At 59.0% G+C, this 24,090-nt stretch overlaps 1 protein-coding gene and 1 long non-coding RNA gene across 2 annotated transcripts in view; both read left to right on the top strand.

Annotated features, from left to right (window-relative positions):
* Positions 1 to 5,959, top strand: part of LOC121100137 — an 18,890-nt gene extending 12,931 nt beyond the window's left edge. Inside the window, exon 3 of the long non-coding RNA XR_005831881.1 lies at positions 5,805 to 5,959. This is a non-coding gene — a long non-coding RNA (uncharacterized LOC121100137). The remainder of the gene's footprint in view (positions 1 to 5,804) is intronic.
* A 4,974-nt stretch (positions 5,960 to 10,933) lies between these two features.
* The window catches only part of WNK2 (WNK lysine deficient protein kinase 2), a 128,292-nt gene continuing 115,135 nt past the window's right edge, over positions 10,934 to 24,090 (top strand). Inside the window, 3 exon segments of the mRNA XM_040620395.1 lie at positions 10,934 to 11,051; positions 11,054 to 11,219; positions 14,911 to 14,953. Of these exon segments, the coding sequence (XP_040476329.1) occupies positions 10,934 to 11,051; positions 11,054 to 11,219; positions 14,911 to 14,953 (327 nt within the window).

Genomic DNA, 24,090 nt, shown 5'->3' with positions numbered 1-24,090 from the left:
CGGGGGGGGGGGGGGGGGGGCGGGCGGTGAAGCAGGGGACTGAGCAGGAGAGGCCTGGCTTGGCCAGGCTGGTGTGGGGGATTTACTCTAACATTCTGTTGGGCACAGTCAACGGAGGGTGACACAGCGTCTCCAAACCCCGAGATGCTGCTTGACGCCCTCTGGGTGGTTCGAATCAGAAAAAGGGGCGATCCCAGCAGCGAGGTTGTGGAGACATTGGAACCTGGGGCACGGCTGGGGGGACGGGAAATGCCGGCCAGTGTGGGGGCTTCTCTGAGGGCTGGCACAGGACAGCCTCGTGACCCAGAAGCCCCACGTAGATAGACAGGAGAATGTGCATGTGAACGTTCGTGGCAGCCAAACCCTGGCAAGAACCCCAACGACCACCATCAGGGGATGGGTAAGTAAAACGCGGTCTGTGGGCGGCGTGAAGGGAGCAGGGTCGCCAGAACCCACTCCGGGACAGCGGATGGGCCTTGAGGGCGCGATACTGTGTGTGAGGGGAGCCGCGTGCTGCCCCCAGAGCCAGGTCCCCTGGTGGCCACGTGCCTGCCCTGGGCTTGGGCCGTGGTGGCGGCTGTGCGGGTCCCTGCCGGGCTGACTACCGCTGGGTTGCACACCTTACAAGGGAACTTTAGCGCATGTGAATTATGTCTCAGTTGAAACAAAGGACGCGCTCGGGGTGAAGATGTGGCCAGCATTGGTCATGACGCGCCCAGTGCGCTCGCTGCTCAGCGTTCCTGCCGTTTCCGAACATCTCAGGTCTGTCGAGGTCACGTTCTCATTCATTTTACTCTGTGGTTCCTTCTCCGGGGAGATGTGGTGAGAAATTGCAATCTGGGCGACAGAATCGAGTGCACGGCCGCGGCTAGGGGGCGGCCGTTTGGCCCGGGCGGGGTGTTCACGGTCCCTGGACCCTGCTCGGCTGTCCCAGGAAGACACAGGGGCATCTGTGAGGCCGCGGCCTCGCACCTGGAGGGATTTCCGCGGGGCTGGCAGTCACGCCTCGGGCTGCGGGGAGGGCGTCCTTGGGGCTGGACCCCACGATGCTGACTTTCTGGGTCGCGTGTCGTGGGTACAGCCCAGAGTTACAGATGGCATCTCCAAGTAGATTATATAACAAAACTCTGTTTTACGATTGGCCCTGAGAGAGAAGGCCCCCAAAAGCCCAGCTGGCCTCACTACCTCTGGCCTCTGGGTGTCGCTGCAGGCAGGCCTATGGGGAGGTCAGGGTGAGGCCACACGAGAGCCCCTGGTGGGACCCAACGCAGCAGTGAGCACGCCACGTGCTTCCCAGTGTGCACACCGACTGCCACGCGGCCATGTGGATACAGCGAGGTCCCCTTGCCCCCCAGCCATGTGTGAGCCAGCTGAGAGAGCCGGGACGGCCCCTGGGGTGCCGCTGGCACCTGCCCGAGGGAAGGGTAGACGCTTGGGCAGTGGTGTTCTGAGCAGCCTTCTGCCCGCTCCACACTGCCTGCGGGGGGTGGGGGGCATGCAGCCGTGGTCCTCCCACGGGCCGGACACGCCGGTGCTCTCAGCGGAGGCAGCAGACAGGCAGGACTTGGGGCGTGGGGCCTACCCCACACACAGCGTCCAGACTGCAGCGAGGCTCGGGCCTGCGGGCCTTCCCCGGCCCTGCCCTCCTCCCGGCAAAGCCGGCGGTAGGGCTCACTCGTAGGACAGGGACAAGGAAACCACATCCGGGTTGTGATTCCCGTGAGGACAGGACAGGGGCATCTCTGGGGTGTCAAGACCTTGGGGTGTCGAGTGAGTGTGCATGCTGGTGATTCGCTGAGCTGTTTCATGCCCTTCCTGGGAATGTGTTGTGTTTTGCAGTAGAGAGGTTTACAGTATAAACAGACAAGCCAATAAATGCCTGGTTTTCCGGAAAGGAGGCAGCCGTGTGCCTGGCCCACCATACTTGCCAGACCAAGGGGTGGAGACGTCCATGTGCAGAAAACGCCTCTAGAAACACAGTGGCTGGATCACCTGTGGAGGCGTGGAGGGAAACGGGCAGGGAGGGGTAGGAGAGACCTGCCAGGCCGGTGGCCGCTGTCCTCCTGCCGGAAGAGGTAGCGTCCAAATGCTGCCATGAGTGATGTCGGGCCAGCGTGCACTGCTCACAGTAACGACTGGTCGGGGCTGTGGGAAGGAGGGGCTGACGGGTGTCCATGCAGCTGTCCTCGGGTGGCCACCTCCTCTGTGGGGGGGATGACAGTCCCCAGTGCAGGCCTTTCTGAACGGTAGGCCCCTATGCGTCACCCTGAGAACACCCAGATCCACAGCCATTGGTCCAGGGGGCACGGAGGACCCCAGCTTCCCCCAGCAGAGCCTGGTGTGGGCTACAGGCAGGCCTGAGAGCTGGGGGAGGTGGTTCGGACCGCTGACCCCGGCCTGGTGATGATGCGCCGGCTGGAGTCTGACCGGCAGGGACCAGGCGTGGACTCAGCGGTCCTTATAGCAGCTGCTCCCTGGCTGTGGCACAGGCTGACCATGGGTCCTGGGAGGCATGACCTGTGGGAGGCTGGGGGCATGGGGTCGTAGATGCCCAGAGCCTCACGGACTGACCCTCCTTCGCTCCAGTCTGGGCTGCCCCCTACAAGCCCTGCAGATGTCCCCTCTGTTGTCCTCATGGTGACCTCGGGGTTGATGGTCCCATGACACAACGTACGACTGAGGCCTGAGGGGTGAGCTAAGGGGCAGTGCCCACAGACAAGGTGTGGCCTGGGGTGACCCAGGGGCCTGCTGGCCACCACACTGGCTCTATCTTGGGGCAAGACCCCACTTGGTGGAACCTGGGGAGAGCGAAGTGGTTTCATGCACCCAGCACAGGTGGCCTCCCATCAGCTTAGTCCTCTGTGGGGAGGAAGGTGCTGGAAGCAGAGGGCAGGGTTCAGAAAGGGGGTCCAGGGAGACGCCAGGCCCCATGTGGGCAGGATGCAGAAAAGAGGTGTTCGGTGGAGCAGCCCAGGGCCTGGGGCAGAGGCTGAGCTCACACGTACTGGGGACGCGGAAATTAAAGCCTCACCGGGATACCGGTTCTCTCCTGATGCAAAAGTCAATTAGCGTGCTCGGTGGGCGAGGCGGTGTCTCTGGTGGGAGTGTAAATTGGTACCACCTCTCCCGAGGGCGATCTGACAAAATCTACCACAACTACCAATGCGGACTTCTGACCCAGCACTGACTCGGGCCACCCAGCAGGCGCAGGGCACGCACAGCTGTGGGCCAGCCGTGGCCACCATCGGAAAAACACAGAGGAAGGGAAAGGGAATTCGCCGAAGCAAAAATAGCCACGGTGCGTAGCCACGGTGCGTAGCGGGTGTATCTTCTTACACGAGATCATGCCTTCGTCCGTGGCTCGCATGAACCTTCCGTGAGCTTCCGTGAGCTTCCGCGCTGCTCTCGGCTCTCGGGTGCCAGGATGCCGGGGCCGAGTGCAGGGGCCAGCGTCTGCCGTGGTCGTGATCTCAGACCCCGTGGTTCAGGTGACGGAGCTTCCCCAGGCCCGCCTGCGGGAACCCCGTGGTTTCCAGTCTTTCTGTCGGCATTTTCAGTAACTCTGAGCTAAACAACTATGGGCCCAAGGCTTTGCTTTCCTCAGGGAAATTCCAGGACTAGGAGTAAGTGAGATTTTGCCAAACTGCTTTCCTGAAAGGCTGGTCCAGCGGACTGGCCCGCAGCTCTGTCCCACCGCCAGCACGGGGCCTAGTTATTCGAACGAGGACCGCTAGCCCCTGCACCAAGTGGCGGACTTGTCTCGCCTGCCCTGAGACAGTTCCTGGTGAGACCACTCTGTGGTTTTATGTGTCCGTGACCTTCTGTCTGAGCTTGTCCTCTGCTCTCCTTTCTTTGGGGAATTCGGCTTTTCCACCCATACTGACTCACGTAAACTCTTTGCATTTATATATATATATGCTTAAAAGATTTCATTTATTTATTTTAAAGAGAGAGAAGGCGTACGCATGTGTGCACACGAGTGGCAGCGGAGAGGGAGGGAGAGGGAAAGAGTCCCGAGCGGACTCCGCACTGAGCGTGGAGCCTGATGCGGGACTCGATCCCGTGATCCCGAGATCACAACCTGAGCCAAAACCAAGAGTCGGACTCTCAACCAAGGGCACCACCCAGATGCCCCTCAGGCTCTTTGTAGGTGAATGACAACACCCCTCACCTTTCGTGTCTACTGCGAACGCTTTTCCTCAAGTAAATGCCTGTTCCTGAATATTTTAAACTTCAGTCAGTTTACGTTTGTTTTCAAAACCCGGCTCCCCCGCCCCCCTGCTGCTCTTGTGTTTGGAGGACCACGGGCACAGGTCTGATGCCGGTTCACAGAGAGCTCCCTCTGGGCTGGGAAGGGGCCTCCTTTGAACCTGGTTCTCTGGCTCTCTCCCTGGGTGCCCGGTGCCTCCCTTTTCCTCCCCAGACCTCAGTCGAAAGGCCTGCTTTGCTCTCGCTGGTGTCTGCACTGGCCAGGCCCCTCAGCTTCAGGCCCCAGCCCCCCACGCACCCCCACAGAGACACAGACCAGAGCCACAGCCAGTCGCATGCAACACACACCGCCCCACGTCCTTACCCCGTGGGCTCCTGAGCTTGTCCTGACCTGGCTGTCCCTGTGATGCTGCCGCAGAAATCCCCCAGGAGACTGGGAGTGCCCGCTGGTGCCCTGGGGACACCAGCAGCACCTTGGGTCTCTCTAAAGCCGAGAAAGCGTCTGCTCATCGGTGCACAGTTCTCTTGCAAAACGGCAATTCTATCTCTAAGACCACCAAGCATTGTTTCATCAACGGGTCAGTGCTGTGGTTTATTGATCGGTGACTTTGTTCCTGGATGAGCCGGTCACATAAAACCTAGCGGAGAGAGACGTGCCGCCAGCCCAACAGGCCGCTGAAGCCGTGACCGGCTCCCTTCACAGGTGTGTGCAGAGGGCTGGGCCGGGAGGGCAGGGAGCGCTTAGCGAGCGCCTCCTGCGTGCCAGGCTGTCCTTCACCCACGGCCCTGGGCAGGAGGTAGTGAGACCTTCACCCTCTGCACGGTGAGGGGCACAGGGCGCACCCCACCTGGGCTTGGGCAGGAATGAGCTGTGGGGCCTGGCGGACGTCTCCCCTCGGAGCCCTTCGGGGTCCCCACGGTGGGGGGAGCGTCTGAGCACAAGGATCGACTCCCCCAATTCTGGATGTCTCAGAGGCCGAGACCCACGGGCCTCACGCCTCAGGCATCAGAGGAAGTGAGAAGGGAGGGCAGCCCCACTGCAGTGAGGAAGACAAAGAAAAGCCATTTATGATGACCCGTCTGTCCTTGAGCACGGATGTGCGAAAGCTCGGTGCATATTCCAGAGCAAACTCCCGGGACGAGGTCCTCGCGTCCAGGGCAGCCTGGTGTCCCCCCGGCCCCGTGTCACCCCCGGACTTCCTCAGCGGCCGGCCTGTCTGCTGGAACACGGCGTCGCGAGGGTCTGGTTATAGCTGTAATCGCCAATTCTCTTCTTATTGTGAGCGAAGTGGCACGTTTTTCATACCTTATGAGGCTTTTGTGTTTCTCTGTTAATTCTCTGCTTACCTCCTCGTCCGTTTTCCTGCTGGGTCGTGGGTCTTCCTGTTGGTGGGAGCTGTTCAGGCACTAAGGGAATGTGTCCTTGTCTTTCTCCTTTACGAGATTTTTGCCAGGCAGAGGCTCGTGTGGCTAAATTCACCCGTTTCCCCCTAAATGCAGCCCATGCTCAGCATTCGTGGATTCCGTGTGTGTGAATTTACCTACTCACTAAAGTTTATTTCTTACCCATAATCGACAGTCTCCTCACCTCCCAGGTCACTTGTGGACGCACAGACCCGTGAACGCCGCAAGCAGCTGACGCGTGCGACCCCGGCGGCGTGTGACAGGTGCTCTGCCCCCTGGTCCAGCTCTGCTGCGAGCTGGTGTCCTGGTCCCAATTTCTTTTGCATCCATTTTGTTTTGTTTTGTATTTTTGTGCCTTTTGTTGGTGATTTTGCTGATTAAAATGGCCCAGCGTGTTGCACGGACAAGCCGGGTAGCGTTCCTACGCGCAAGGGGACGCGTGCGGAGGACGAGCTTTCCTCCGGCTCCAGACGTGGCGCTGTTGGCCGAGCTCGATGTTAGTGACCCTCAATACACGTTCCGTAACGCGCCCTCGGACAGGAACACACGTGCAAGACTGTGCGTCAGCCAGTCGACGAGAGTGTTGTGGCCAGCGGCTCACAGACCCCTGACCGTGTGTCCCCGGGGGCCGAGCTCGATGTTCACCAACGCAGGGCTGGCAGTGACGTCGTGGAGCACACGCGCTGTGAATATTGCATCACCGTGTCCCCTAGACCGAGCTCCCGTGCCGTGTGCCTCCCCGCGTGGCGATCCTGTAGAGGAAGACACCTCTCCGTCTTCCTCCTTCGTCTCTGCCTCCCTCGCGACGTGGCCGTTTTCCAGGGGGTGCGCCGGGCCCGGCAGCCCTGGCAGGTGTTGATGCCGCCTCAGGTCACCGGTGCCTCTTCAGTCTGAACGGACAGGCCCTCCCAGGGGCAGGCGCCCCCGTGAGCGCTGAGGGTGCTGGAAAACCCCACGGTAGGCAGCCCGAGTCCGTGGCTGGTGGAAAAAGCCCCCTGTGTGTCATGCGGAGAGTGTGAGGTCCCCTGGGCTTGCACGGGCTGCATGGGCTCCTCTGAGGGCCAAAGGGCGACTCTGGGCAGAAGAGAGCCCTGCGAGCCCTGCGGCCCCAGTTGGCAGGACAATGTGTCTTGGTCACTGGTCAGAGCTCAGCCTGGATGGTGGCGTGGGCTCTGCCCTGAGGACCCCACCCCCCAGCCTGTCGGGCAGGTGGCTAGACATGTGTCTGCCTGGCTCCCCACCCTCCTCCACATGCCCCCTCCCACCAGCCCTGTGGCCCTGAGCACAGACCCCTGAGCCTCTGCGTCGCCCTGTGGAAATGGGGAGCGGGCAGCCCTCCTGAGTCAGGGGCTATTCCCCTCTCCTCGGGCAGACCCCGCGGGCCGGAGCCCGCCAGAGTAGAGGAGAGCCAGTGCGCTTCAGTCCTTGGGCTGATTCCTTCAGCACCCCCCACCCCAGCCCCAGGACAACTAACACAGAAGCCGCCACTCAGAGCAATCAACCCATGATGGGCTGAAGGTCACAGCCAGGGGGCGGTACCAGGATTTGAAGGCGCCTCCAGACTCTGCCCTCCAGGGAGCCCTGAAGGGGGCCGGGCACCTTTCCCAAAGTCTCGGCAGACGTGAAGGGGAGGCACTCCCGTCCCACGTGCAGGAAAATGCACTAAAGCAGAGGCACCCACCGCTCCCTCCAGGCCTCCCTCTGCTGCGTCCCTGGGCATGACCTCCAATCACTTCCTGGGTCATAGCACTCTAGGAAGAGCTTCTAAGTGGCTTTGTCCTATTTGATCATGTGAATATAGTCTACCTGCCCCTTCGCAGCTGCAGCACGTTTGCAGCATTCACCACGCCCTTTACAAGCCATCCGTCAGTGACCAGCTCTGAACACCACAGCTGGTCACTTCATCTGCATGCCTTGTCCGAAAGGAAGGTGCTTCTAACAGAGGGGACTTGATGCCAGGTTTGGGTGCCCAGAGCCCCATGGGGGACCCACAGGGACCTGGGCAGCACCCCCGGGATGGGGGTGGAGGAGGCTGTGGCGCTTGGAGGGGCGGCCCCGCAGGTGTGTGTGGCCCCCCGCAGTGGGGGTGCTGGCTGCTCCTTGGAAGGGGAAGGAGAGGTGTGACCAGCTCTGGGGGCTAAAGAAGCCCGAGGGAGAGCCCGCAGTCACCCTGTCCAGTGGATGCCGCTGAAACCCTTCCAACCAACCCCCCCACAACACCACAGCACCCACCTGAGCAAACTACCGGGGCCGAAAAGTCTCTGTGCTGGGCCTCAGCACACTCCTCGGTGACATGGAGGTGGTCACGCCCCTTGGCCTGCCAGCCGTGGAGGCCGCGGCTCCAGGCAGCAGAGAGACACCGCCAGCACCAGCTGGGTTCAGGCAGTTTGCACAGTGTCCCGCAGCCCTGGCTTGTGGGAGCCTCAGGACACCCAGCAGAGCAGCCCCCATCACAGCCGGGGCATGGAAGCTCAGAGGTGCCAAGTGATCTAAGGACGACCATGATCCTGGCAAAGCCCTGGTCCCAAGGTCTGTCCAGGGATCCCCCAGTCTCGCCTTTCCTGGATCCTAGGACCTGCTCTTGAGTCCAGCCTGAGGGTCCTTGCAAAGGAGCTGCTGTTTACTAGCTGCTTAGCCATGGACTCCAATGGTCATGAGTCAACAGAGGGAGTGAGCTCTCTGTCACTGGAGGCATGTAAGCACAGATGCCCGAAACCACCCCTAAGGGCTCCGAGAGCAGGTACCACTCAGTCAGGGACAGATTCTCCCCACTCCCCCATGGCCTGGGCTGCCCCGTGCTGTGGGGGTCCTGCTCCCATGCTATGCAGATCTGCCAGCTGTGGTGGACAGAGTCTGCAGAGGGTGCTGTGACTGTCCAGCCATGTCCTCCCTCACCAGACGGGCAAGATGCTTGCTCGCTGCCAGTGTGGTCCAGGAAGCAGGGAGGAGGCCAGACCACCTCGAGTCTGTCCACAACACACTTCGCTCTACCTCTTCTCAGTTTTCCCTTGGACAGGCCTGGGTGTGCCCAGCACGGACAGGCTTGGGACTCTGGGCACCCTCCAGGACTGACGGAGTGTGGGAGGAACTGGCAGTCTTTAGAGGTGGACAAACTAGGATGGCCAGGCTGGTTCTGCGGGGGATACTGAGGCTTGCTGCAGCAAGCCAAGGTCATGCACATGATGGAGCAAGGTTAGGGGTCTCTAGGCTCCAGACAGAAAGAGCCTCAGCGGCCCCACCTCAGCCTGGCCGGCCCCCACCCTGGAAAGTTGCGCTCAGATCCCTGCCTCAAAGAGTCTCAGGCGAGTGGAGCTGGTGTTAGATGTTGTCCCTTCTTTGGGCTCTGGGCTGGACACAAGGTGATGTGACCACTGGAGGGTATATTCAGAAGGCACGCACCAACTGCCCAGCCGAGCACCAGCGCGCCGTGGGACCTTCTCTGAGGGGAGAAGCCCTGATGTGTGGCATCTGCCCGTTTCCACGGTGCAGCTGCTCCCAGCACCACAGGTGTCACTGAGCAGGGTTGGGAAGGGACGTCGGCGCTGGTGAATCAGTCGTGACTGACTCCAGGACTTGGGAAGTCCTGCTGCTCTGGGTAACTGTGGCTCGGCACACCTCCTGTATAACTGCGATGGTTTGAAGTCCCGTGAGTTAGTTTGTGCCAAGGGCTTGGAGCCCATGGGCACCCCGTGTGTCGGATGGCATGCCAGACCTAGGGGCAGCGCCCAGGTGGGAGCCGCTGGGCATCTCCCCTGGAACAGCTGCCTCCCTGTGCCTTTGTTCTGTCAGCTCACTGCAGCCACAGGGTCACCAGGGACTGGACAGCTGAGCTCAGGGCCTAGCGGGGCATAGGGCTCAGTAATGAGCAGTGAAGTCTTTGCCATATGCCATGTCCCGGCAAGAAGGTTCAGGATGCCCAAGATGGGTGTTGTCTGTGGGCGTCCAGAGGAGAAGGAGGGAGAGAGAGATGAGGGGGGGTGGCATTTGACAGGTGGGGGACAAAGAACACTGTGGGCACAGGGACTCCTGGAAGCCTCTGCAGGTCCCTGTCCACTGGCATCCCAGGGCAGTTAGAAGCTTTGGGATTTAGGGCAGATAACTTCTATCTCAGGGCCTCCGTTTGCTCAACTGCAGAGTGACCATGAGGATCACAGTACTCCCCCTCCTGGCGGCGAGGTCCCAATGGATCCTCTTGAAATGACAGGGAGAAAGGACACTCCAACCCCCTCCCAGGGTTGGCCCCGGGGCTGGGGTCTCGGGCTGCTTCCTGAGGGTTGGGAGGACCACCGGCCCTGGGCCCTCGCCTTCTAGCTCGCCTCTTCTGCCCTGGCACAGGGCGGCGAGTGCTGGCGCGCCTGCTGGGACAGGTGAGGAGATGAGTCTGTGCTTTTTCTTGGGCACACGCGGGACTGTCCCCGGCCGGCCGCCTGCGGGTCATTCCTGAGCCAGGGGCCCAGGAGCGCCGCCTTCGCGGGGCCGGGGCGGGGACCCGGAGCTGCGAGCCCGCCCGCAGGTGGCCGCGCGCGCCCACGGCCAGGTGGGCGTGCCAGGCCCCGCCCCGCCGCGCCAGCTGGGGGCGGGCAGCCGAGGCCCCGCCCTCCCAGCGCGCCGGGTCGGAGCCGGTGCCCGAGCGCAGCCGCGCGGAGCCGGAGCAGCACGCGGGAGCGCGGCCCCGCAGCGGGCCGGCCGAGGGAGCAGCGCGGCGACCCAGCCCAGAGCGAGGACCCCGGCCCCGAGAGCGACTCGGCCCCCGACCGCGGATCCCGGCCACCGGAGCGCGGCCTCGCCCGCCTCTCCCGCCCCGGCCGCCGGGCCGCGGGCATGGACGGCGCCCGCTCGCCCTGTGAGTGCCGAGCCCCCCGCCCGCCGCCTTTGTGTGCGCGCCGCGCCGCCGCAGCCCCCTCCCCGCGCGCCCCTCCTGCGCCCCGGGCCGCGTCCTTTGTGGAGCAGCCGCCTGGCCGGTGCCTCCCTCTCTCCGACCTCCCCGTCCCCTCTGCGAGCCCGCCGCGGGGACCCCAGGGACACACCGGCAACCCCCTTTCCCGGGGCTAGGCTGGGCGCGAGTGCCCCTCCCCCGGCCTCCACCGCAGCCCGCCCCCGGGAGGGCGCCCAGGGGCAGCCCAGCAGGCGTCTTCCCCTCCCCACCCCAGCCCGGGCCTCCAGGTCCAGTTTGCAGACCCCTCCCCCGGGGCAGTCCCCCGCAGGCCCCTTAGCGGCGGGGGGCGGGCGGGGCGCGGGCCCGGGCGGCGCTGTCTCATCCGCGGCCGGGCAGGTGCGGCGGGCCGGCTCTCACGCGGGCCGGGTGTCCTTGCCCGCAGAGATGGACGGCGATGGCGGCCGCCGGGACGGCCCCCGCGCGCTAACCGAGGCCGGGCGCGGCGCGGGGCCCGCGGGCATGGCGGAGCCGGCGGCGGTGCCGCGGGCGCGGGCGGCGCGGCCCGCCAGCGCTTCCTGCGGCGCAGCGTGGTGGAGTCGGACCAGGAGGAGCCGCCGGGCCTGGAGGCGGCCGAGGCGCCGAGCGCGCAGCCCCCGCAGCCGCTGCAGCGCCGGGTGCTGCTCCTCTGCAAGACGCGCCGCCTCATCGCCGAGCGCGCCTGCGGCCGCCCGCCGCCCCTGCAGCTCCCGCGGCCGCCGCGCAGCCCGGCGCCCCGCCGACCCCGGCCCCGAGCCCGCGGGCGCGCAGGAGCCGGCTTGACTCCGCGCCCGCGCCCCCGGAGGCCCCCGCGAGGAGGAGGCGGCGGGGAGGCGGCCGCGGGTGGAGGAGCGGCGCCCGAGGCGAGGCCGGAGTCTGGGCGCACACGCCGGGAAGAGCCCGAGGAGGAGGAGGACGACGAGGACGACTCAAGGCCGTGGCCACCTCCTGACGGCCGCTTCCTCAAGTTCGACATCGAACTGGGCCGCGGCTCCTTCAAGACGGTCTACAAGGGGCTGGACACCGAGACCTGGGTGGAGGTGGCCTGGTGCGAGCTGCAGGTGAGGGCGCCGGCCGCAGGTGGGGGTGGGCGAGCGCTGTCTCGCGGGGCGGCGTCAGCCCTTGGGGCAGCCGCACCGCCTGTGTGGTCGAGGTTGGACCTCCCAGCGTGTGGCGGTGAAGTGACACAGGTGGGTCCACGCTGAAGAGTGGGCGCGGAGGGCGTGTCCCGTCTGGCTGTGACCACCCAGGTGGTCTGTAACCACCCAGGTGGTGTGTACCGTGGCCTTTGCAGCAGCAGTGTGGACGCCCCGTGTTCCAGGTGCTCTGAAGTCTTTAATGGTGTAGGCGCCCAGCTGGGGATGCTTGAGGGGCTGCTTCTGACCCGTGGTCGGTGCCAGGTGGGCTGCCCCAGGCTCGGACGCCTCGGGGGCCTCTTGATTCCTCCAGGGCCCGTTGCTTCACAAAGCGGATGTGTGAGAGGTCTTAAACCAAGTCATACAAAAATGTGGGTAGGAATTTTTTTTTTTTTTTTTTTTTTTTTTTGATGCAGAGGCCCCGGACATGCATTTTTCATAACCTTGCCTCACGTTAGCTGTGTCAGCCCCAGCCCTAGAAGATTATATAAACGGTAACCTGAGCTGCCTGGGCCAGCTTTGAAGCAGGACAGTGCCTGTCAGCTCGCGGTTTACGGGCCCTCCCTCTGGGGGCTCAGCTGTCAGGCATGGGTCTGTCCTGGGCGAGGGCTGGCTGCGTGGGTGTAAGCCTACCCCCGCACCCTGTAAGTTAGCAGGGCCTTCCAGGCCTGATGCACGGCTGCCCGCCACACTGCAGGCCGCCTGCCTTTTGGCTCCGAAACTGGATTTGGTTGCTCTGTCCTTTGGGCCGCTGCAGTGTGACCTGCAATGTGGGAGCCCCACTGATTTGGTGGGTGTCGACCTGTCCTTGGTCTTTCTCCAGACACAAAGAGCTCCAGAGGCCACCCCTTCCTGCAGTCCCTTGGTTTCTGCAGTGGCAACGTGGAGTTTTGTTGGAGGGCTGGTGGCGTCCTGTGGAGTCCTTCAGGAGGACTGAGCTCTTCTTCCTCATGGCTGTCGATTCGGGCCCTGTGGAGGGCTGGCTTTGGTGGTTTTTGGTCTTGGGGCCGTGGTGTGCCACGAATGGCATCGCTGCTGTGTGAGTGAGGGAGTGAGCTGGGCACGCTGCTGCGTGGGAAAGGGAGGACCGGAGAGGAGCAGAGGACCCCAGGTTTTAGATGGCTCCTGCGCCTTCCTTCCCTTCCCACCTTCCCCTCTCGCCAAGTGACCCTGTGTGGCGCTGTGGGCACCCGCTGGTGCAGGGTGGTGGGCAGGAACGGAGCGGCAGCAGGCGGGGTCCGAGGTAGGCCTCAGCAGCGATGAGGCGTGCAGGCGCACGTGACCCTCAGGAAGGTGTTTAGTTCCCATTCCCTGTGAGGCAAGGCAGGCGGCTCTGCCTCGCCTCCCTGAGCAGAACACAGCCTGGAGCCTGGCTGCCGCCACCGGTCTTTTATGCCTGGACTCTGGGTGGTAGTGGGAAGGCTGGAGAAGGCTTCCCATCCGTCTGGTCGCCGCTCTCACAGGAGGTACTGGGAGCCCCTGCTGGCAGGAAACCGCTCCTGTACCTCTCCCAGCGACTGGGCAACTAACGCTTCTCCAGTTCCATGGGCAGCACCTGGGGCTGCCTCTGCTGGGCTTTTCTGGGGTGGGGGGTTTGAGCAGCAGGACAGCAGCCTCCTGCTGGTAGTCCAGCTGCCTCCCGACCAACCAGGAGGCTGTTATTTATCCCATTCATTGCTGAGGACCTCCCAAGGTCACCATCGAGGATGCAGATGGTGGGAGGGTAAGGGGGCAAGGGGGAGTGCAGCGTCACGGAGGAGGCCTCCAGCCTGGCGAGGCCATTCTCTTAGTGGAGGAGGTGAGGGTTGGGCCTCTGGGACCTCCGTGCACTGAGAGAGGGCAACAGGTGGCATGTTGGCTCTGTGCCCAGGGAAGGGGTTTGCGTCCTGCACGGTGTGGAGATGTCCATCCTCTGTCGGCCTCCGGGATTGCTGGGTGTCAGGGATCCCAGTGGAGGGCAGGTCATTGGGAGTATTGCCTTCAGCATGGGGAGCTTTGCAGGATTCTTCTCCCCGCCCTCTGACCCCTTCCACAGCCCCCAGGAATGCCTTGGCTGGCAGCTTTGAGCGCCCCAAACCAGCTCTCCAAAGCCTGTTTGCTTCTCCTGCCCTGGGGTTGCTGGGGGACATGTGTACCTGCTGGCCTCTGCGGGAACGGAGGAGGGCTCACCCACTCTTCTCCCAGGGTGCCCTGCCCAAGGGGGAAAGGCTGCATCTCTAGACCGAATCAATCTGGCTTACAGGACAAAGATTCCCATGACATCCAATTTCCTCCCATAAATTAGTGTTGGGAGGGCTTTTGCAGCAAGACACACGCCTTCCGAATTCTCTAGACGGCCAGAGTGCACACTGATTTTCCGGAGAAGCCATTTTAAAGTCTCACTTCCCTGTCTTCTTTTTGAATGAACTTTTGTTTTGGCCTCAGAACCCGCTCTGGATCGCAGAGGCTCATGTTTCCTCATCCCTGGGGTCCTTGGTAGCTCCCGCTCCTGTGTAGACCCTGACCGGGTGTGGGAGCAGATCTCGACCACTGACACTGTCCTGGGTGTCTGAGGGCACCTTCTCACCTGCTGCCCCCTCTGAGCCACTGTGGGTCCCTGAGCAGACCTGGCTGGCATCTGGAAGCTGTGTCGGAGGCGGGCTGCTGGCCTTTCCTGGGTCACCTGCTTCTCTGTGTCTTCCTCAGGATCCTGAGAGAGCCTTGGTTTTCAGCCCCTTCCTGGGAGGCCACCCCACCCGTCTACGGTCCCCTGCCTTCAGGGAAGACGGGCCTCCCTGCAAAGGCTTTGGGAGCCGCTGTTGCAGGGCTGGGCACTGCCTCTGGGGGAGGGGGCAGCTGGGACCATGTTTCCTGTGCTGGTGTTCAGGCCCACACACAGGGTGGGCGTCATTCTGCCTCATGGGAGTGTTGGTCCTTGACCCTCTGTTCATAGCACTTGCAGGGCCTTGCGTGGCTGGGCTGAGTCCTAAAGAGTTACTCCGGGGCTGAGCCTGCCAGCTGGGGATAGGTTCCCAGCACCCTGCTGGTGCCGCCACAAAGGGGCTCATGCTGCTCTGTGTCGCCCGGAGGTGATTGGGCTCCTGAGGGGCAGGCCAGGCCGGGAGGGACTGTGGACACGGGGCCGTGAAACCTCTGGCCTCCCTTTGTGTGATCAGGGGTTGCTGTGTTCCCAACTTGCCTGCCTGCCTGCGGCCTGGGAGGCTCGTTGCAGGTGGGTGTACATGGCCAGCCAGTCTCCTCCGTCCGCAGCCTGGTGGGGTCTCCTGTGGCCGTGGTGTCCCTGCCTGGGCGGGCGTGAGCCGGCACCTACCCATGCAGGTGCACCATCGCTCTTCACAGACGGGCCAGGACACATCACGTGGTGCTGGGCGGCTTCACACCCGGGTTCAGAGGTCCCCTCAGGGGCCTCGTCTGCTGTCCGAGTGGCCTCGAGCAGCGTGACCTGGGGGCGGGGCCACACGTGGAGGGGACTGTGCTTGCTGGAGTAGGATGCATAGAGCTCAGTTTGCGGCCCAGCTGGACTCTGGCTGGTGGTCACCCTGCTTTTTTATCTTTGTTTTCAGATGTCTTTATTGCTTCATTTTGTCGGGGATGTTGAAATTTGAAGTCCGTGGATGACAACGTAGAGCTTGCTTTCTCCAGCGATGTTTGACGTGCCGGGCCCTCACGGTTCTGGTTTGGTTGCCTGAGACACCTGTGTAGACAGGCTTCTCCCTTCCCTGCCTTTGCAGCAACGGTGCCGTGCTGGCGAGGCCAGCGTGGTCAGGGATGGATGAGCACCCAAGCTGTGGGTCACCGCTGTGGGCGCCTGGACGCCGTGGCTTGTTTCCTGTCGGAAGCAGGTGTTCTGCTGCTTTGCTGTGCCTTTGGGGCATCCTCGGAGGCCCTGGCATCTCCGGGGCAGTGGACAGCCTGATCTCGGGCTGACCACCAAGTAATGAGGACCCCAGACTTACTAGTGTGGCGGGCTGGACGGGCTTCCCCCATGTCATTTCCAGGTCGTGGCTTTAGCTTACTCAGGTGTACGAGCTTTGCAGGTGGGCTGTTAGCCAGAACATGATGGTGGAGAGGAGAAAAGTTGCTAAGTGGTGGGGAGCTGTTCCAGAAGGTGCCAGATGCCAGGTCCCTGTCAGCGCTGCAGCGGTATTTGGCTCAGTGGCATTTGTTGTGGGTGCCCTGGTTCCAGCCTGGGATACCGCAGTGAGCAGGGCAGACCATATCATGGTGGGAGAGCCAGGTCTTCACGGAGGAGGGTGTTTTCTAGAAGCTTGCAGGAGACGAGGAAGCGAAGTGGGGAGAGGCCATCCTGCCGTTCTGGCCTGAGGGGCTGGCCCTGCGCCTGCCACTCACCTTCCAGAATGGTGCTCGGACTTTGCGCTTGTGCGTGGCCATAGGCCTCCTGGGGACTGTGGCTTGGGCCGGCTATAGGCTGAAGCTGGGTGATGCCCAGGGTGACGACCTGGAGCTTCAAGTCACCTCTTCTAGGGGACAGAACTTGACCCGGTCTGCAGAGGTTTGGGCCGCGCCTGGGTCTCCTTTGCCATCCGCTGGCTGAGTGGGGAGGTGGAAACTGGCGCCTGCCTCAGGTGCTGGGAAGGGGCATTCAGGAGCCTTGCGGCCAGATGGGGCACCCTGCCCAGTGCGCATGAACCCCCAGAGAGCAGGGCCCCCATCTATTTGGGCCCCAGGCCCACAGCTTCCCAGTGGGGAGGCCTTGGGAAGACACCTGCCGTGAGCCTTGGTTTACCTGTTTGTGCAGTGGGCCTAGTGCTGGCCGACCGCCATGGGGTCGTGAGGACTGTCGACAAGTGTTTGCAGAGAGCAGAGTGAAGCCCCCCAAGCGCAAAAGCAGAGGTTGGCCCTCCAGGAGCGTGGAGGTCTGCCTGCAGGTGGGAGCTGGTCCCCGGCAGGCGGGCGGCCTGTGCTCCGCCCCAGCACCTGGCTGCTGCTGCCTAATCATCTGAGTGGCTGATAAGAGAAGTGTGAGCATAGCCGGAGTCTCCAAGAAGCAGGTTAGGATCTGCCTCTGGCCGCAGACTGGTGAGGGCTGTGTCTGGGCAGAGAGGCTCCGGGAGGAGGGTCCAGGAGGAGAGGTACAGCCCATTGGAGCTGGGAACCAGAGGGCTGGCCGCAGGTTTTCTCACTTCAAATAGTTTTCAGAGCCGGTTCTGTTCCCCAGAGAGTTGCATTTTAAGATTTTCCTCGACTACTTGATCACTGCCTCTAATTTATGTCAGCTTTCTTTAAATACATGTTGAGTTTTTGGAAAAGAATAAAAGAAAGGAAATGAAGACAGTGCAGTACTGGCGAGAGAATAGACAAATAGTTGAGTGCGACAGAGCAGAGAGCCTGGAAACAGACCCACATCATGGAGTTACCCGGCCTTTGACGAAGGAGCAGAGGCCACTCAGAGGGGCAGGGACAGTCTCTCCAATAAACGGTGTTGGAATCACTGGACGTCACACACAGAAAAATGAATCCACACATAGACCTTACTCTTCACAAAAATCAACTCAAAATGGACCATAGACCTAAATGCAAAGTGCAAGACTTTAAAACTCCTAGGAGATAACAGAGAATCTAGGTGACCACGGGCTTGGCAATGGCTTATGTTCTTTTACTCTATTTTGTTTTATTTTATCTAAGTTCCAGTAGTTAACACACAGTGTTATATTAGTAAATCAGGTGTGCGATATAGAGATTCAGCTCTGCCGGTATCGCTCACCCAGTGCTCATCACGACAGGTGCACTCGCATCCCCATCACCTGTTTCCCCACCCTCCCCACCTCCCCTCTGGTACCATCAGTGTTCTCTGTAGTTAAGAGTCCGCTTCTTGTTTGTCTTTTTCCCCCTTGCTCACTTGTTTTGTTTCTTAAATTCCACATATAAGTGAAATCATATGGTATTTCGCTTAACATAATACTCTCTAGCTCCATCCACGCCACTGCAAGTAGCAAGACGTCACCCTTTCTGATGGCTCAGTAATATTCCATTGTATATACATGCCACATCTTCTTTATCCGTCGTCAGTTGATGGACACTTGGGCTTTTTCCATAATTTGGCTATTGTAGATAGTTCTGCCATAAACATTGGGGTGCATGTGTCCCTTTGAATTAGTATTTTTATATTCTGGGTAAATACCCAGTAGTGCAATTGCCAGATTGTAGGGTAGCTCTATTTTTAACTTTTGAGGAACCTTCATGTAGTTTTCCACAGTGGCTACACCAGTTTGCGTCTCCCACCAACAGTGCGAGAGGGTTCCCTTTCTCTAATCCTTACGTACACCTGATTTCCCAGTGTTGTTGATTTCAGGTGTGACGTGATATCTCATTGTAGTTTTGATTTGCATTTCCTGATGATGAGTGATGTTGAGTGTATTTTAATGTATCTATTGGCCATTTCTATGTCTTCTTTGGAAAAATGTCTGTTCATGTCTTCTGCCCATTTCTTGACTGGATTATTCTTGGGTGTTGAGTTTGATAAATATTTTATATGTTTTGGATACTACCCTTATCGGATATGTCATTGGCAAATATCTTCTCCCATTTTCATGGGTTGCCTTTTAGTTTTGCTTGATTGTTTCTAACTGTGTAGAAGCTTTTATCTTGATAAAGTCCCAATAGTTCATTTTTCTTTGGTTTTCCCTTGCCTCATGAAACATATCTAGAAAAATGTTGCTGGCCAATGTCAGAGACATTACTGCCTGTGCTCCTTCTAGGATTTTTATGGCTTCAGGTCTCACATTTAGGTTTTTCATCCATTTTGAATTATTTTTGTGTATGATGTAAGAAAAGTGGTCCAGTTATATTCTTTTGCATGTTGTCCAGTTCTCCCAGTGCCATTTGTTGAAGAGACTGTTTTTTCCCTTGCATACTTCTGCCTCCTGTGTAGTAGATTAATTGACCATATAATTGTGGGTTCATTTTTGTGTTCTCTATTCCATTCTATTGATCTTTGTGTCTATTTCTGTGCCAGCTCCAAACTGTTTCAATCACTACAGTTTTGTAATATAACTTGAAGGGTAGAATTGTGATATTTCTAGCTTTGCTTTCCTTTTTCAAAACTGCTTTGGCTATTTGGGGTCTTTTGTAGTTCCATACTAATTTTAGGTTGTTTGTTCTATTTCTGTGAAAATGCTGTTGGTACCTTTTTTTTTTTTTTTAAAGTAGGCTCCACACCCATAGTGGAGCCCAGTGTGGGGCTTGAACTCAACCCTGAGATCAAGACCTGAGCTGAGATCGAGTCGGATGCTCAACCAACTTAGCTGCCCAGGCGTCCCAACTCTTGGTGTTTTGATAGGGATTGCATTAAATGTGTAGGTTACTTTGGGGAGTATGGACGTTTTAACAATATTTGTTCTCCCATTCCATGAGCATGGAATGTCTTTCCATTTCTTTGTGTCCTCTTCAATTTCCTTCGTCAGTGTTTTATAATTTTCAGAGTACAGGTCTTTTACCTCCTTGGTTAGGTTTATTTCTAGGTGTCATTATTTTTGTTGCAATTGTAAATGGGATGGATCTCTTTGATTTCTCTTTTCGCTGCTTCATTATTGGTGTGTAGAAATGCAACAGATTTCTGTATGCTAATTTTGTATCCTCTGACTTTACTGATTTCATTTACCAGCTCTAGTAGTTTTTTGGTGGAGTCTTTAGGGATTCTATGTAGACTATCATGTCATTTACAAATGGTGAGATTTTTATTTCTTCTTTACCAGTTTGGATGCCTTTTATTTCTTTTTCTTGTCTGATTGCTGTGGCTAGGACTTCCAGTGCTGTGCTGAATAACAGTGCTGATGAGAGGGGACATCCTTGTCTTGCTCCTGACCTTAGGGGACGGGCCTCAGTTTTTCCCATTGAATGTGTTAGCTGTGGGTTTATATACACGCATGTGTGTAGAGCCAAGGTATGTTCCCTCTAGACCTACTTTGTTGAGAGCTTTATTACGAATGGATGTTGTACTTCTCAGATGCCCTTTTTGCATCTGTTGAATGATCATATTGTTCTCGTTCTTCCTCTTATTGATGCGATGTATCATGTTGATTGATGTGTGAACATTGAACCCCGCTTGTATCCCAAGAATAAATCCCACTTGATTGTGGTGAATGATTTTTTAAATGTGCTGTTGGATTCAGTTTGCTGGTATTTTTGGAGGATTTTTGCCTCTATGTTCATCAGAGATATTGGCGTGTAGTTCTCTTTTATTGTGGGGTCTTTGTCTGGTTTTGGTGTCAGGGTGATACTTTGGCAATGACATTTTAGGTACAAACCAAGGGCACAGTCTATTAAAAAAAAAGTTTACTATGCAAGGAATTCCTAAAACTCAACAATAAGAGAACAAACGACCTGATTTAAAAAAATGGGCCAAAGACCTTACTTAATAGATACCTTTGCCAGAGAAGACAGACAGACGGCAGATAAGCACGTGAGAAGGCGCTCTGGAATGTCACGTCATCAGGGAAATGCACACCTGCTAGAACGGCCAAAAACGGGCGCTGACAAGACCAACGCTGGCCAGGAAGAGGAGCGGCAGGAACCCAGTCATGGCTGCAGGGAACGCAGACCCACACCGCCTGCTTCAGAAGACAGCTTGGCAGCTTCTTAGAACCAGGCAGACTTGGGGACGCCTGGGGGCTCCATCAGTGGAAGCCGCCTGCCTCGGCTCAGGTGATAATCTCGGGTCCTGGGATCGAGCCCCATGTCAGGCTCCCTGCTCAGCGGGAGTCTACTTCTCCCTCTGCCCCTCCCCTGCTCATGCTCTCTTTCTCACACTCTCAAATAAATAAATAGAATCTTAAAAAAAAAACACACACTCTTACCATTGGATCCACCAAGCAAACCCTAGCTGTTGACCCAGATGAGCTAAAAACTTAACTTCACACAAAATCCTGCACATGACGCTCTACAGCAGCTTTACTCATAGCTGCCGAAACTTGGAAGCATCCGAGACGCCTTCAGTGGGTGATGGACAAAGGAACTGTGGTCCGTCCAGATGAGGAACTATTACTCAGCACTAAAAAGAAAATGCGCTACTAAGTCATGAAAGACAGAAATGAACCCTAAATGCACATTAGTAAGCAAAATAAGCCAGCTGGAGAAGGCTATGTCCTGAGTCCAGCTATAGGAGTTCTGGAAAGACGCGGCTGTGGAGCCAGGAAAGAGATCAGTGGTTGCTGCGTGTGCGTGGGCAGGCGGGATAAATGGGGGGCTCAGAGCAATTTTAGGCAGTGAAACGACTCTGAGTGAGGCTGTAACGAGTATCCTCAAACATGTGTTCAAACCGCAGAACTTCCAGCCCCGGAGTGAAGCCTGATGCAGACTCTAGGCTCCAGGTAATAACGCACTCCATGTGGGCACGTCAGTTATCGTCCATGTACCCAGCGCACCAGGTTTTAAAATGGTCTTGTTTCTAAAGAGTCTTTTAATGCTGTTAGTTTTCAAGGGGAGGCTATGGTTCAGGGTTCACGTTCGCCTTTGTGTTTGCTGTTCTAGAAAGTTCTCAGCCATGCTGGCAGTGTGGGGAGAAGCTGGGTCTGGACTGAGTGTTGCCGGCTGCAGAGTGGCAGCTCTGGATTACGGGCTCCTGAGGGTCTGTCCCAGGGGTGTTGGTGCCGGAGGTCCAGACTGGTGGTCCTTTCACGCCTGCCTCCCCCTGAGCTGGGCGTATTTCCCAGAGGGTTCAGGTGGCCCCAGAAATAAAGATGCCATGGTATGAGCCCTGCCCAGACACGTGGGCAGAGGAGCCAGTGAGGTAGAGGGGTGCGCCAGGCGAGGCTTGGTGCCCCTGAGTCCCGATGGTTTATGTAGGCTGCCTTGGCTGGGGGTCTCCTCCACAGGGAGATGTGGGCATGGCCCCTCAGCTGGCTGCAGGTAGGGCGGGGGGCATGGAGGACTTTTTCAAGACTCCTAGACCACCCGTGAGCTTGTTGGATCTTCAGAACCACCATGGGAGATTTTGGATTCCGCTTTTACAGATGGGGAGGCTCAGCATGAGGGGAGGGTGGTAGCTCACACTGTGGGGCAGTGGTTGGTGGCATGGCCCAGGCTTCTCTTCCCTGCATCGGCATCTCATACACATGTTTAGAGGTTGGCTGTGCAAAGGCAGTGTCCCTGGGCAGGCTTGGGGAGTGCTGGGCCAGGCAGGCATTGCTGTTGCGGTATCAGAGCCTTTAAAATGCCCGCCGTGTTGTGAAGCTCTCAAGGGTTGTCAGAGGCCCTGCCCCCTTGCCTTTCTTTTCCCATTGCTTCATGGGACCGGACGAGCTCTGGGAGGCCGTCAACCACGGTTGGGATGCGATGTCCCTGTGGCATGTCTTGGCTCTGTGGCGGATACCATAGGCTTCTGCCCCATTCATCATTGGGGCCATTGGCGGTGCTTAGCTCTGGGCATGGGACACTGCCCTGAGACTCCTGCCATCTCAGGCTGGTTGCTGTGGGGAGGACCTGTCCCCTCTGGTGTCCACTCTTACCCAGGTTCCCTGCTTTTCTGGCTCTTGCTTGGGAGCATGTGAGCTGGGAAAATTCGCTGTGAACCGAGTGTGGCCAAGCAATGCAAACTTTTCATCGCTCCCAGGGTGGGAACTGAGGGGTGGCCAGCCGAGGGCCCTGGTGGCTTTAGCAGTGTTGGCAGGACGGTGGTGTTTTCCTGTTTTTCTTTCCTACTGTCCTCGGCCGTGTTGATTTGCCCACAGGCCCATTGCCTCATGGCTACAAAAAGGCTGCCATAGCTCAGGCATCACAACCACATTTTAAGGCAGGAAGCAAGGGTTAGATAAGTGTCCATGTTTTAATCCATGAGGGAAACTGTTTACCAGTAAGTGACATTGGTCTCTCAGGTTAGAACGGGATGCCTGTCGAGGGGCATCTGGGAAAGCCTTGCCGCTGTGGATGGATTTCAGTCTGTTCCTGGGGCTGAATACAGTGGGATTTGTTGGCAGGGAGGGTCATGCTGTGCGAGGGCGCCCTGCCCGCGGTCTGTCCTGGTTACCTCATATCTCCGAGGCCCTGTTGGTGCCTGGTGTGAGGAGGCCCTCCCGCCCGGGCCTGTCCCACCAACAGAGCAGCCCCCACACCCACTGCTTCTGGACGCCTCCTGCCGCCCTGCCCCCCAGGCGCCTGTGCGGGACATCGCCATCCTCCCGTGGCTCCCCACCCTCCTCTCTCCCCCACCTCAGAACTTGCTCCTCTCTGCCAGCGACTCGGTTTCCATTTCCCCACCAACTTTTTATTTTGAGAAACTTGGGAAAGTTGACTGCCAGGTGTTAGCAGCTCGACTGTCTGTCCCTGTAGCCGAGGCGGTGTCCCCAGCCCATGTCCTCAGCACCCGGGTGCCGCTCACCTGCCCACAAATCCACAGCCCGTGTCACACTGACACCCGGCTTGGATGCCATTAGCCACGCGCTCTGACGCGGGCCGCGCCTCCCAATGGGGCTGACCGCTTCGTTGGATCCAGGATCCAGTCAGGAGCGCGAGCTGCCTGTTTGTCATGGCGGATTTCATCTAGAACAATCCCTCCACTCTTCTTGATCATTGTTTTTGGATCTCTGTGGCACTGCCTTTTTCTCCCACGGAGACGGTGTCCTGGGCCGCTGGGCTTCGCACGGCCACACTTAGCCGCGCTCTCTGCGGGTGCGCCGGGTGCCCATCACAGATGCCGGCTCGGGCTGGCGCCCGGGCAGCGCAGACTGGGGTCTCGGTGAGGGGTCGCCTTGCTGTCCCCATTCGACCTCTGACCCATGGCCTCAGGGTCCAGGGACGCCTCTGTCTGGAACAATCCAGGCTTTTGGAAAGATCGTGCTGGTCCCCTTCCTGGGGGCAGTCAGCAGCGGAGTGGACCTGCTGCCAGGAAGCTGGGCCGCGTGGGCGTGGTGGTTGTGGGGCTCAGGCTGCAGGCCTCCCGCCTTCCCGGTTCGGGCTCCGAGTGGGCCAGCCCCCTGTTTGGGCTGCACTGTGACGCTGCAGTGCCCCGGTGGGGGCCGTGTTCCCGTCCCTCCCCCGTGCCAGCACTGAGCCCGGGGGCGGAGCTGGAGGACGGATGCAGAGGCCACTGCAGGGGTGGGGGTGTTCTAGGGATGTTCCTGAGAAGGTGATGATGGACAGATGCTGAAAACGCACCCCAAACCTCCTTCCTCTGACGTGGCCGCATTCACTTGGCCCTGCCCTTCTGAAGCCTCTTTATGTTCTTTGGTATTTTGCCAAGTCATGATCGTGGCGTCCGAGTTAGCACGTGCAGTGACAGTGAATCACCACCCACAGCCCCGGGCCTACCGCCCCAGCTTTGGCGAGAGCCCACCGCAGGGCGAACGGCCCAGCAGCCTCCCCATCCCCAGGGGCGAAGTTCAGGGGGTTCAGCCGCAGCCTGCCCGCAGCTGGGCGCGCTGACCTGCAGCAGGAGCCTGGATGCGCAGGGACCTCCTCCCTCGCCCTGTGGGT

This window comes from Ursus maritimus, unplaced genomic scaffold (genome assembly GCF_017311325.1).
Source record: "Ursus maritimus isolate PB19 unplaced genomic scaffold, ASM1731132v1 scaffold_34, whole genome shotgun sequence".
In the NCBI taxonomy this organism is placed as follows: domain Eukaryota; kingdom Metazoa; phylum Chordata; class Mammalia; order Carnivora; family Ursidae; genus Ursus; species Ursus maritimus.
Note: the sequence above shows the minus strand (reverse complement) of the source record. Positions and strands in the feature narration are given on the sequence as shown.